Raw genomic sequence first — 13487 nt, 5'->3', positions numbered from 1 at the left:
AGATGTTCTTATCTGCTTTGTGTTCCGTCGTAACATCAGAGAAATGCAAATGAGTGACACAGCAGTGAGCGTCTCAACTTGATGATGTCACCCCCCTGTGATGATGTGAAGAAAACACCCAGAGAGTACTTGGGCCGGAAATTTTTAAACAAATATTGTATTAAATTATTTGTAGCATAGTAGTTTAGTACAAGATATAATCCGAGAAGCCAAAGCTTTTAAAAATATACTAACCGAGTGACCAACCATCGTCCAGCCATAGAGAGGAGAAGGCATAAAAGCAGCTTGCAACCACAGGAAGGAGTGTTATTGTACTCTGCCTGACTAAGGGAAAATGGGAAATGAGGAACACTTCCTTCTCTATCTTTCTATCTTCAACATCTAATGAAAACACAAGGTTAAATCCAGGTTAAAATCCTTATCAAACATGTTATATATAATGGTATGTGTTTGTGTAAAAAAAAAACTATATATTTACATGATTTTTTTTACAATCTCTAGTATCAACATTGACAGCGACCTCAAAAACCCAGTATCAGTTGTGTTATATTGTTTAGCACATGCAGGTTATACACTGTTACATGACTTCTGACAGTGTGTCTCTTCTCTCATCAGCTCTATCACAGCAGTGTATTTCCAGTCAGCCATGATGTCAGTACAAACCCCTCCTCTCTCCCGCTCTGGCTCCTCCCCCTCTAATGTGGGTCTGGCCAATCGCAGCGGCGCCTCGGCCACCCCTCCCACCTCCCTCAGCCTTCGCTCGTCATACAACCAGTTGCTTGGGCGAGATGTCATCAAGGAGTCCATGGAAACCGGAAGTTCGGCCACCTTGCCAAAGAGCCGTCAGAGGTATTCAATGACCAGTATGCGGAGCGCCATGGGGATCAGTGACAACTTGGCGTTGTCCTCTAAAAACCAACCTGGAACCAGAGGGAGGGGTCTCCCCACCAAGTCCTCCTCCAGCTCTGCCCTGTACTCCTCGTCCTCCTCCTCGCTGTTTAACACAACCAACCCCAAGCTGGCCAAGAATGGGGCTAACATGCAGAGACGAGCCGAGAGTCAGCAGTTGGAGCTGAGCCGGGCCAATACAGAGGGCAAAATTCACAATGATCTCATCAATAATCCCAGTTCTGACTGGCTAGAATTTGGAAAAGACAACTCGCAGCTGCCCCCGTTCCGTAGGAGGACCAAGAGCTTCTTGGAGTATCATGGGAAGGGCTGGGATTTGGACCTCAGTTGGGGAAACAAAGAGGACAAGGAGGAGAAGAAGCAGCAGCCATCTCTAGAGAAAGAGGAGGCCAGCCCTTCCAAGGAGAGGGAGAGCCATAAGGAGGAGAAGCCCATCAGCAAGCAGACCTGCCAGGAAGAGGAGGAGCCAGTGGTGGAGGAGGAGGAGGAGGAGGAGGAGGAGGAAGATGACCCCACGCCTACACCAAGGCAGCCCCTGCTACCAGTGGTGTTGGAAGCCCCACTTTCCCCCACGTCCTCCTCTTCCACCAACAGCCCAGAGTGGGTCCCAGACAACCAAAGCCACCACCAGAACCATGCTCCAACCCCGATCAGAGAGGAGCTCTGTGCCCAGGTTCAGTCTGGTCCACGCAGTCCTGCAAAACCCCCTCGGAGCTCCCAGCCCCGGGTTATCAAGGTCGAGCTGCACCCCAACAATGAGAACCAGTTCCTGCAACAGTACCCGCCTTCTTCCCCTAAACAGGCCCGGGTTGCAGAGAGGAACACCCCTACCAGGAACCGGGCACCCCCTGCCCTGCCGGATGCTGAACCTGAGAGTGGGCTCCCTAAAGTGGGCTTAAGAATGGATCTGACTCCTGAAACTCCATCAGAAGATGAAGACTCCAGCTGGACCACCCTGTCCCAGGAGTCACCCTCTCCTCAGACTCCACGGGAGACAGGTTCGACATGTGTGTGTTTGTCTTTTCACTCTGATTTTTCAATTTTATTTCTATTTGCATATCTGTGTCAGCCTTTAATCCTGCCTCGATTGCGTTGTCCTTTCATTCCCTCTCCCTCCCTCTCTCTCTCTCCCTCCTTCTACCTCCTGCTGTCTGATCTGGAAATTTACCAAAAGCCTCTTCTTAAGCAAGCAAGTCACTCCGGCATTACTGCTGGGACCTTTATTAAAAGGCCCCGTGTGGAGCTTATGGCGCAGAGAGTGATTAAGATGGAAAGAAGGATACAGGGCACTGCAGATAGCAGGGTGTGACAAAAGAGGGAAACAGGCAGTGCTGTATTTAGTAAGAGATGATTGCCAAGGATGCATGACAAAGCAGTAGTTTGAGAATATGAGGGTTTGGAGAGAAATATAAGGAGGTAGACAGGGGAAAAAAAGACAACCAGCAGAGAGAGGAAAGGAGAGATGCCATTGCCCACTGGGTCAGACTACAGGGGATCAGCCCCGGAGTTGCTATGACAACAGAAACTAGAGTAGGGGCAGGCTGACCATCACTGAAATGTACCCTGTCCATCCCTGTGTGTGTGTGTGTGTGTGTGTGTGTGTGTGTGTGTGTGTGTGTGTGTGTGTGTGTGTGTGTGTGTGTGTGTGTGTGTGTGTGTGTGTGTGTGTGTGTGTTTGTGTGTGTGTGTGTGTGTGTACAGCCTTTTGTGATATGTCATGATCATGTGTTTTTGCCGAGCCCTCCCGCGTGCAAGCGTGCATATGTTCATGTTTGTGTGATGCAACATGTGTTTGTGTATCACTGTCATCCATCAGCAGATGTATGGAGTGAGGGGGACCTGCCTCCAGGCTGGCGGGAGATCTCAGATTCATCCGAGATCTATTTCTGGCACATCCCCACTGGCACCACACAGTACCACCGACCAGTACACACCTCTCCCAGCAACGAGCCAGACACTGAGCACGACCCACAACAGGAAACGCAGGACTCTCTCAAGCCTCCAAGCGAGGTGAGAGGACCCGCAGAACTAACTCAGACACACCCGGCCAAACATTATTTTATTTTACTTTTAGTGTGCAAAGCTACAAATCAGGTTCATCCTGTTGTTGGGCTTTGAAGTTCTAGTATTTTTTTTCATTAAAGCGGAAGATTGTTTAATGTCAACATTCTCAATCCCCAGAGAGAATACACAATATTGTATTGTGTTGAATATATGAATAATAGTAGTTCTGTATGTTTAATGGTTACACGGGCAGCAAGCAAACTGAAAACAAATGTAAAAGGATGCTTTAGGACACCTGCACATCCACATACAGCCATGATTTGGGATATTAAGAAAGAGTTATGCCATCCTCATAAATTGGGTAGCAATGACATGTCTCCTCCACTGTGACATTTTAACAATGGGACTGAAACTGAGCAACTGAAACATGTAATCATGACGATTAAAATCGTTTTATATTTGTTATTATAAAGGCCCTTCTAGGGACGAGCATTGGAAATTAGCATTCTATGATACACTGCATTGGCTAATTGTTTTGCAACTATCTATGTATATGTATTTGTCCCTACCAAATAAACATGAAATGAAATTAATTCAATCTTAATGTTGACATTGGAACAAGTGGACCGTGAGTTAAGATTGTTTTGTCTGTTTTCAAAAGATGTATTAAAAAGTAAAAATAGTGACATGTTAATAACAAATGTAACCACAGGTTTGACTTGTTTCTGTGTAGCTGTGGTCAGGGAGGAACCTCCATTATATTAGAGATTGAGACATATAACAGCCAAGTATACAATCTTAGTCCATTATAATGGAACGCTGCTGGTGACCATCCTCTGTCTCTGTGTTTCTCTCGTGTTGCTTCTCTCTCTGTCTCACACAGCGCCCCAGCAGTCTGATATCCGACAGCTCGGTGGAGCCGCTCCCCTCACCCTCTGGCTCCTCCCCCTCCCCCTCCCCCTCCCCCTCCTCCTCCTCCACCCTCTTAGATGATGTCACCTTCTCTGGACCAACTCTCAACACCACCACCTGCACAGCCAACGTGAGTCACAGTATCACATTTATTTGGGTATTCGCTTGTTGAAATCGTGTCTCTCTCGCTTTATCTTTGTGATATTTATTGATAGTTTTATTCTTTCATTTTGGCCTGAAGGAGAATGTTTCAAGTGTGCTTTTAAATTCAAAGTGAAACACTTCTTTCTAAATGTTTACCCAAGACCAACAGCTGCTCCACGGTCATCCAATCACTATCAAAAACATAAAGAGTCATACTGTCACATAGGGCGACATAATGTAGTCCTTCAGTACAGTGGATGGGGAATGTGGTGTCTGTACCTAGCTTGTCCGGCTTTCTTTTTTTTTTTTGCTTTGGTCAATTTTAATTATACTTTATAACACTTTCTCCACTATGTATATGATTTATATCTCTGCTTTCACTGCTTCATTTATTAGATTGAAATGAGCACACAGGAATCTCAGTCCAGGCTGGTCTGAGGTGCACATTCAACAAAGATGAATATCTCTCATATTAAGTTAAAATGAGTATTAACATCTTCAGTTATTACAAAGCAAATGAGATCAAATAAGTTGGTAAAATGAATATTAGAATCTGGCAGTGTTGTATCTTCTTCATTCCCTCACCACTGGTGTTGGTCTCTCTCTCTCTGAATGTCTGTTTTGCTTCAGGAGCTGAAGGACTATCCAGTCTATCCAGATCCCAGTCTGAAGGCGTTTGAAGGCGCTACCCTCCGCTATGCGTCACTTAAACTCAAGTAATACACATTGATATACTCGACAGTTAAGACTTATGTACCATTTCCAGATTTGTGTATTTTCATGTACTATTTCAGGAAATATACTCCGGCTATTTGTTATTTGTTAGCTATATGTCTTGTGTTTCCCTGCAGCGCTCCAGCCCAGCTAGAGACAGTGGACCTCAACAATACCTTCTCCAATCCAGAGGCATTGGTAAGATCAAAACAACAACATATTACAACAACAGACGTAACATTTGTGTTTGAAATAACATTGTGGCCAAGAACAATTATCCGCTGGGATTCTTGCAGGACAGAATTATAAAGATCCATTGCTCGTGTCTGTTCTGTGTCACAGTTTGCAGATGTATTTACTGAAGAAGACGATCACCCTTTCATATTGTTTCATGATGATTTGATTTGCTTAAGGACACACAATGTGTGCTGTGACCAGTTGGGACTGAATTACAATTACAAGCAAAGGCCCCAAATTATCTGAAAGTGAGGGTTCAAATATTAGACTTGTACTGCATTCAAATAGTACTTGGTAACATAGTATTGCACATATAAGTGACTGTTTGGTAACTCTAAAATTTGAAGAGCACATATTCCTCTGTTATGAAGTCAGTCTGACTTTATTTTTGAACCAAATATCAGCCTTTCAGCAAATCATGTATGTGTTAAAGAAAGGAAGTCGTGACGTAATGAACCTGCTCACTGGCATCCTGTCCTCTCTCTCTCTCTCTCTGTGTTGCAGTGCCACTCTGTGGTTACTTTGTGAACTGAACTAAGGTGAATGTGTTTGCAGCCAAACTAGTTTTCTGCCAGAAGAATAGCAAATAGAAGCCTCTATGATCGTAAACAATTTTAGACATTATTGCAAAGGACATATTTAATTTACTCAACACTAAAAGTTGAATGTGGCACGCTCACTTGTGTGCAATAAGATGCCATTAAATAAAGGCAAATATATTTTAGACCCCAAAACCAAAAGAACAATGCAAGTTTTCTTGTTTAGTCAGCATTTGTTCAAGTAAAATAAAATCCACATGTCTCAGTGGAACCCAGAAACAACATGGGAGCAGTGTGGGAATTCAGATTATGATCTCAGAATGTGTGAAAGTTTAATGAGCAAGGAAACAAGAGAGAAGGATATGGGCAGTTGAAGAGAAAAGATGTGTGTGTGTGTGTGCGTGTGTGTGTGTGTGTGTGTGTGTGTGTGCGCGCGCACGCTGGAGTGCATGTTTGCTTGACACCTTGAGCATTTGAGAAATGTATTTTTCCTCAGCAGAGAAGAGCTCCTTGTGGTAAAAAGACAGAAAGAGAAATAGTTAAAGGAAGAGAAGAGGGAGGTTGGTAATAGCTGCTGGCCTGAGGCAGTCTACACACATACTGTACACACACACACACACACATACTGTACACACACACACACACACATACTGTACACAGCAGTTCTTCATATTTTATGCATCCCCTAATCAAACTTCTCTCAGTTATTGCTCTGATGGCTGTATTGTGATGGTACAGACGCTGTCTCTGCATACTGTACTCTACCTCTGTAAGCAAACCTAAACTTCAAGAGGAACTTTGTTTGAGTGTTGTGCCTGTGTGTTAGTATGTTATTGTGTTGGTTCCTGTACGTAATGTAATTTCAACTTGGACCTTGTTTTTTGCACATCTGGCCATGGTGTGTTTCCGTTATGGTGACGATCTTCTTCCCAAGTTAATTCCAGAGATCTTGGACAGTGTTTGCTGTGAAGAAGTCAGACAGGGCAAAAATAATTGGACACGTTTTAAACAGACCCACAGATTAGCCAAGTCATTTTGAAGATAATAATGAAAGGGAAAATAAAATGTATTACCTGAACTGTTTGTCTTCAGAGTGACACCTCGCTTCAACTGTGACCTGTCTTACTTGCCATAATTGTGCACACACACAATTTTCCTGAGCAATTAAGGATTTGTTAAACAAAGGGGTTTATCATTTAAGTTTATCATCCATTACAAAATGCATTTAGATTAGCACCTGGCTTGTTCATAACCTGTCTAACCACCTGACCCGTGAGACTGTATAGTAGCAATGTCGCTCTGTTATGAAATCTCACCAATTATTTTGGTGAGTACAGTGTTATCATAACAGACAAACTGAATTATCCAAATGTGTGTGTGTGTGTGTGTGTGTGTGTGTGTGTGTGTGTGTGTGTGTGTGTGTGTGTGTGTGTGTGTGTGTGTGTGTGTGTGTGTGTGTGTGTGTGTGTGTGTGTGTGTGTGTGTGTGTGTGTGTGTGTTGTGTTGTGTTGCTTCCAGTCATTCCCTGTGCGATCTCTGGGCTGGGTGGAGATGGCGGAACAGGACCTGTGTGAGGGGAGGAGCAGCGTGGCCGTCCACCACTGCATCAGACAGCTGTCCTACTGCAGGAGGGACATACAAGACTCAGCCGGTGTCTGGGGAGAGGTCAGTGTTTCAGCAGCAGAGACAGACAGTTTACATACAGTATGTACACTACAGCGGCAAGTTTCTTGACTGTTTGGCTTGTGACTCAAGCACAGCTTTCAACTTTCAACCAAAGTAAGATTTTCCTTCTCTGATTGTTAGCAACCTAAAGGATTTTAAAATAAGATTTGACCTTGTTTTAATCCTCTTGCGGCCCCTCGTTTTGAACCGCAGTCTATCCTTGTTTGTGTTCTTACAGGGTAAAGGGATGCTGCTTGTGCTTCAAGACCGCATGTTGACCCTGGTTGACCCGGATGATCGCAGCCTGCTCCACTCTCAGCCAATCAGCAGCATCCGTGTCTGGGGTGTCGGCCGAGACCACGACAGGTAGGTGGACATCAAAACTGTCTTTTTCCTTTTTGGGAAACCTTTCCTTTTTTTTTTTGTCGCTGTACGAATTTACAGACATACTTGACATTGTGTTTTAGCGATTCCAGGTGTCACATTTCCTCTTGAACTTGAACTGTTGAACATGCACGCAAAGAAGAACTCACACAAACACATAAACCAAGCTTCAGACATGCACATAAGTGTGTGCAACACATGGCACATAAAACAACGCTGATTCAGGAGTTTTAACTAATCATCAGAGGAATCAGCCTCATTATTATTCGATGCAAATTTGCACAAGCTGCATTCAAAACTCCATAATTATGCTCATTGCTCCATGTTTCCGTTCCAGACTGACCCTCAGTCATTTGGCAATGTCCCATGGTCTTAACCTTTCACTATTGAGCTGACAGTGTGCTGAGGCTTGCACAGCTGCTAATGGGGGGGGGGGGGGGGGGGGACAAGCACAGCCCTCATTGATATGGGCCCCTGAGGGTTAACATTAGCCCTCGGAGCACTCACTTCAAACACTGTACACATCTGGAAACATTAGTGCTGCTGTGATATGCATATGCATAGATGTAATATGTATGAGGCATGTTGGCGTATTTGTATATGTGCATAAAGCCATATGAGCTTAACATACGTAACATCTTGACACCAATATACAAGTCTTGTGAAATCTTTTCTCAATACTAAATGTTAAACCACTAAGAGCCAAGACACGTTGAAGGATTCACTTTGGACGTGTGTCACACGATGACCATACAAATGAGAAAAGTGGTGGAGGTTTGCGGTCCAAAGTAGCTCGTCTGGTTCTGGGTGAAAATGGATGTTTATCTGCGTAAAAAGGCTTGAGCTCACTTCACTCTCCCATACTTGCAGTACCTTGTCACCTTATTTCTCTCTACCTGTCTCTGTGTCTCCCTACATAGCTTTTATGTCTTCCCTCTTGTCTTTTTAAGTGCCTCCATAGTCTCTCTCACACTCAAGGGGATGCACCCTCCCACTCCTCTTCTCTCCTTCCCTCAACACCAACGCTACCACTACATTAGTTGTGTGTGTGTGTGTGATAGATGAAGAGTGGTAGAGAAAAAGAAAGAGAGTCCCTCCATCCTCTTCCATCTCAGAGGATTGAGAAACTTTCAGTGGCTGTCTCTCTCGGCGGTAATGGATAAAGCGTGTAGTGGAAGGAAGAAGGGAGGGTCGGCCAGGCTATAGCTCTCCCTCTTATCCTTCTTTCTCTCACTTCATCTCTTTCTCTCTCTCTCTCTCTCTCTCTCTCACCCACAGCCCCCACTCTCTTCACCCTCTCCTCCCACCAGCACTTTAAAATCTGCAGTCTGCACTCCTCTGTTTGGTTTCAGGCTCTTTTTAATGTATTAAAATCCCACCCTGCCTGGGAGTGTGTGTGACTTAGAAGATATTTGATGCTGTGAGACCACAATGCATTTTCTGCATGTGCAGCAAATTTGTTTTATAGTATGCAGCATCTGTAGAGTTATGGTGTGTGTGTCACTGTGTGTGTGTGTGTGTGTGTTTGTGTGTGTGTGTGTGTGTGTGTGTGTGTGTGTGTGTGTGTGTGTGTGTGTGTGTGTGTGTGTGTGTCCTTTGTCCTGCCACTAGAGTGCACTATACTCAAAGCCTGTGCATCCAGAGAAGCTGATATAGTACAACTGAGTACACACACATGTGTACTTCTGCTGTGGAGCTGTTTTATTATGGTCTGGGCAGACCCATTAGATTCAATTTAGGGAAATGTTAACAATGCAATAATATTTTAAACAATAGTGGACTTCAAATGTTGAGGGAGGTCTTATTGTATTTCAACACAATATAAAGCCAGCTCCGTAAAGAAATGTGTTTTGACCATACAGAAAGTTAATGGCAGAGAATGCATAATTTGTACTATTACCTATATTTTTGACATATTAATAGTATAACTATGGCATTATCTTGCATTAACATTCTGTATATTAAGATGGATAAACCAAAGAAACATACGTATATGCTCATCTCTATTTTCTTGTGTTATTAACCCTGGCCTGAGGGGGAACGTGTGTGTATTGACCCATGTGGGGGAAAGCTGCTAGACTGATCTGCATAGCTCAGAAAGTGTTGCAGCGTGTATGAGGAGGCGACCATTATATTATTGATATGATCCATCTGCTTCCTGGTGTGTAGGTGGGTTTGGCTCATCGCCACAGGGCTCATCATATGTCAGTAAATGAAATGTGAGAGGCTAATTATGTGTTTTGATTATTCTGCTCTATATTATTTAACATGTGCATTTGTTGATTGAGCTCTTGCATATATAGTAGAGTCATTATATATTGTATTTTATTTTTTATTTATTGGTTACTTGTGAGTCTGCTGGTGCTGTGATAGTGGGCTGCAGCAGTGCTGGTGAGATGGTGCCACCATCTTGGTTGGTCTGTGTTGTTAGGTAACTAAACTAAAAATAACTTAGAGTCTGGTGTGGAAGAACTTTCACCTCAACCCCATCTAACACCTTTGGGGATGAACTGGAACATGGACTTCATCATCAACCAATAATTCTTACAGCCAGCTTCATAAATCTGTTGGAAAGATTTCTGGAGTGAAGGCTTTTATAGCAACATATTAAAGCCCATGGAGTGAGATAATGATTAAGATTAAGACAATCACATATGGGTGTATAGTCTGCGTGTCCACATACGTGTCCACATACCCCTTCTACTGTCTAGTGCATGACTTAGAAACACAGAAGTAGTGCCAGACTCAAATTCCTGAATGCATGCATGGAAGATATCTCAAAGAAAAGCTCCCTTTGCTCTCTCCATCCCTCTCTCTCTCCGTCTCCTGTGTCTTTCTCAATGCATCTATCTGAGGAATATTCCGTGTCTTGTCCTGAATGTTCTCTCTCTCTCTCTCTCTCTTTCCCCTTCAGCTTGATTCAATATGAATGAGTCCCCCTGTCTCTTAAGCGGGGCGAGAGCTGCGGGGCGAGGGGGCGGGGGGGCGCGCGGGGTTTAGCTCCTCGATGAAGTCATGAGGCTATATTTGGAGCACTGAGCAAGTCCGGCTCCCAGCACACCCGTTTGGGCACGCGTACGCACGTTTTGCATGCATGTGTGTGTGACGGCACATGGGCTTGAATTGATGAAGTCATAGGTCTATATCTGGAGCACTCTGTGTGTATATGTGTGATGGTGAAAAGCGGGTGTGTCTGTGTTTTTCCCCCTCTTCTCCATCCCCTTCTTCTGTCTGTAATGCTCTTGCGCTATTTCCACTCTTTGTCTCCAGCGCTCTTTCTGCCTCCCTCTTGTGCCGTTGGCTGCGCTTTGCCTCTTCTTCGTTCTGCCTCTCTTTGTTTGTCCCATCGTTGCACTTTAACGGGGTGTAAGCCTTCCCTTTTGTTTAAGCTTCAGTAAGACAAGAGAGGGACAAAGATAGCGGCAACTGAGGAAGAGGAGAAGATACTCTCGGCAAATAAGGAGAGTGCAGGGAAAAAAAAGTGGCTGTGCTTTTGAGAGAGAGTGGGGTATAAACAGAGCGATGGAGAGCCAGTGAGGGAGGGAGAGGCAGTGCATGCTTCCCTGCTCGCACTGAGCAGGACACGGCAGGACTTTGCAGGAGGTTCTTCGGACCGGGCGAGCAAAGCAAAGGAAGCCGACCGTAGAGGAAGATAGGGAGAGAAGAGGTGTAGCAGAGGGAAGAGGAGAAGGAGGAGGAGAGGGAGAGGCAGGGGGAGGGGAAGGAAAGAGGGAAAAGGGAAGGGGAAAAGGAGCCCCAGAGGATTAAAAAAAAGAAGAAGAAGAAGAAGAGGAGGAAAGGAGAGGAAGCAGACAGGAAGACTTTACCCCCGGGTACTGTGGCTACAGCAATGTCACCGTGGTTTTGGAGCTAACGAGGCAAGGAAGTGGTCGTCTGTAACGGGGCGAGCATGTCTGCTTGTGTGAGTACCCCTATCTGTTATTCATTCACTCCTCTAGTTCTCCCCATCCATCCTTCCATCCATCCTTCCATCCATCCTTCCAGCCAGCCAGCCAGCCAGCCAGCCATCTCTCTACTTACAGTCATTCATTACTGCCTCTCTTTCCATCCCAACATTACCCCAAGTCTTTCTCCTCTGTTGATTTCCAACTGCTCTGTGTGTGTAGAGGACACAACGCACAGCTCCCAGCCCTACTTTCATTCATTTTTTCACTCATTTACTTTTCAACCTCCTGCTGCGTGTTTGACTTCAAGCTATGTACTTTGTCTCTCTCCCTCCTTCCCTCCTTCTCTCTTGCTCGCTCTCTCTCCCTGGCTGGCTAGCTGTCAGGTGTAGGGACGATGGCTGGCAGCAGCAGGTTTGCAGCCGGAGTCACTGAGACATGAGCAAGACGTTCAGGGAACCAGAAAAGAAAGAAGAAAAAAAAAAAAAAACATAGTGAAAGAAAGAAAGGAGAGAGAGAGACGAAGTAAGCAAAAGGGTGACTGAGAAAGACGGGATTATAGAGTGAGGATGAGCTGTGGGGATTTTTCAAAGTGCATGTCGCAGCTTTTTGCAGCTGTTTGATATTGCACTTGGTTTATGTCTGTGTGTGTTCTGCAGAGACAAAATATTACTATATTTGACATATACGTCTTGCACTGCATTCTGAATTTGTTAAAGTGAGGATAGATGCCTAGGTGAAGGTGTGTGTGTGTGTGTTTGTGTGTGTGTGTGTGTGTACATGATAAATGCCTTCACTGTATAAATATGTGGACTTTCCCCTCTCTCGCTCTCTCTCTCTCTCCTTGAGTATCTCCCATAACAAGCAGAGGAGGAGGAGGAAAGAGGAGGATGAGGGATGAGCGTAGAAACACTAAGCGAAGAACAAAAAGCCAGAGTGAAATGATTTACGACATTAGGGGGGCAGGTCCTGCTTGTTTTCTTGTCCTTGGCGTGTGACACTTATTAGGATTGAGACTGGTGTTTTAAAACTGAGGGCGTGTGCCTCTGTGATGTACAGCCCTGTGATGTCTATGTGTGTGTGTTTCCTGCTATTAAAGCAAATTATTGTCACCTTTCCTCACTAATGGCTCATCAGCAGATGTGCCAGCTAGCACTCACACTCACACTCACACATGCACACACTCGTAATGACACAAACACACACTGAACCACAATTCATTCATATTCATTAGTGGGCATCAGTGCTTGCTTATTCCCTCCAGCTCTCACTTATTTCCCCCCCACTTCTGACCTTCTGTGGACAGCTGTGGCATGTAGAAAAGGAGAGAGAGGAGGGGGGAAGAGAGGAAGAAGGGAGTGAAGAAAGGAGGAGAGAAGAGGATTGAATAGGACAAGGGAAGAGGACAAGGGAAGAGGAGATGAGAGACACAAGCCCTCAGTATCATAAATATTTTAATCCTGAACACACCCTAGCGATCGCCTCCATTTATGTCAATGAATAGAGCTTGTGCATATTTGGATTGTAGCAGTCACTCTTCCAATCCTGACGCCCCAGTTGAACCGCAGCTTATTTGCTGATGTCAAGGCCCGTGTAACCCTAATTAACATGCAAGGCCCCCTCTGACGGCCCCCAGGGACGGGGTCCGAACACCTAGACCCACTCGATAGACGCCAGAGTGATTGATGGCCTTTCCATCCCACTCCGGCTCCGATTTGAGCCCCGTACAGACCTCTATATCTTTCCCTGCAAGTCATCGCTCCTCCACGTCAGCGCCTTCCATCTACCCACAATACATCACTCCCACTTCTCCACACACATACACACGCCTCGTGTCAGGATACGTCCACCCAGCCTCCCAGAAACCCTCATTCTCTGAAGGGTCATTACGGTTGGAGCTGGTGTCCCCACTCACTCTCCAGCCCAGAGTCATATGTCACACACACACACACACACACACACACACACACACACACACACACACACACACACACACAGAGACAGAATTACAAACAGAGACACTCAGGAATACAAAAACCTTAAAAAAAACGTCTTCCTTCTTTCTTGCATTTAC

General features: G+C 45.0%; 1 protein-coding gene across 1 annotated transcript in view; it reads left to right on the top strand.

Annotated features, from left to right (window-relative positions):
- apbb2a (amyloid beta (A4) precursor protein-binding, family B, member 2a) overlaps positions 1–13487 on the top strand; it is a gene marked incomplete at its 3' end in the record, with an annotated part of 32586 nt that overhangs the window by 2461 nt on the left and 16638 nt on the right. Inside the window, exons 2-8 of the mRNA XM_079167825.1 lie at positions 616–1907; positions 2726–2919; positions 3797–3955; positions 4600–4685; positions 4821–4881; positions 6978–7124; positions 7363–7490. Of these exons, the coding sequence (XP_079023951.1) occupies positions 647–1907; positions 2726–2919; positions 3797–3955; positions 4600–4685; positions 4821–4881; positions 6978–7124; positions 7363–7490 (2036 nt within the window). The 5' untranslated portion in view covers positions 616–646. The remainder of the gene's footprint in view (positions 1–615; positions 1908–2725; positions 2920–3796; positions 3956–4599; positions 4686–4820; positions 4882–6977; positions 7125–7362; positions 7491–13487) is intronic.

This window comes from Pholis gunnellus, assembly GCF_910591455.1.
Source record: "Pholis gunnellus genome assembly, chromosome: 10".
In the NCBI taxonomy this organism is placed as follows: Eukaryota; Metazoa; Chordata; class Actinopteri; order Perciformes; family Pholidae; genus Pholis; species Pholis gunnellus.
The sequence above is the reverse complement of the archived record's forward strand: the minus strand, read 5'-3'. Positions and strand labels throughout refer to the sequence as shown.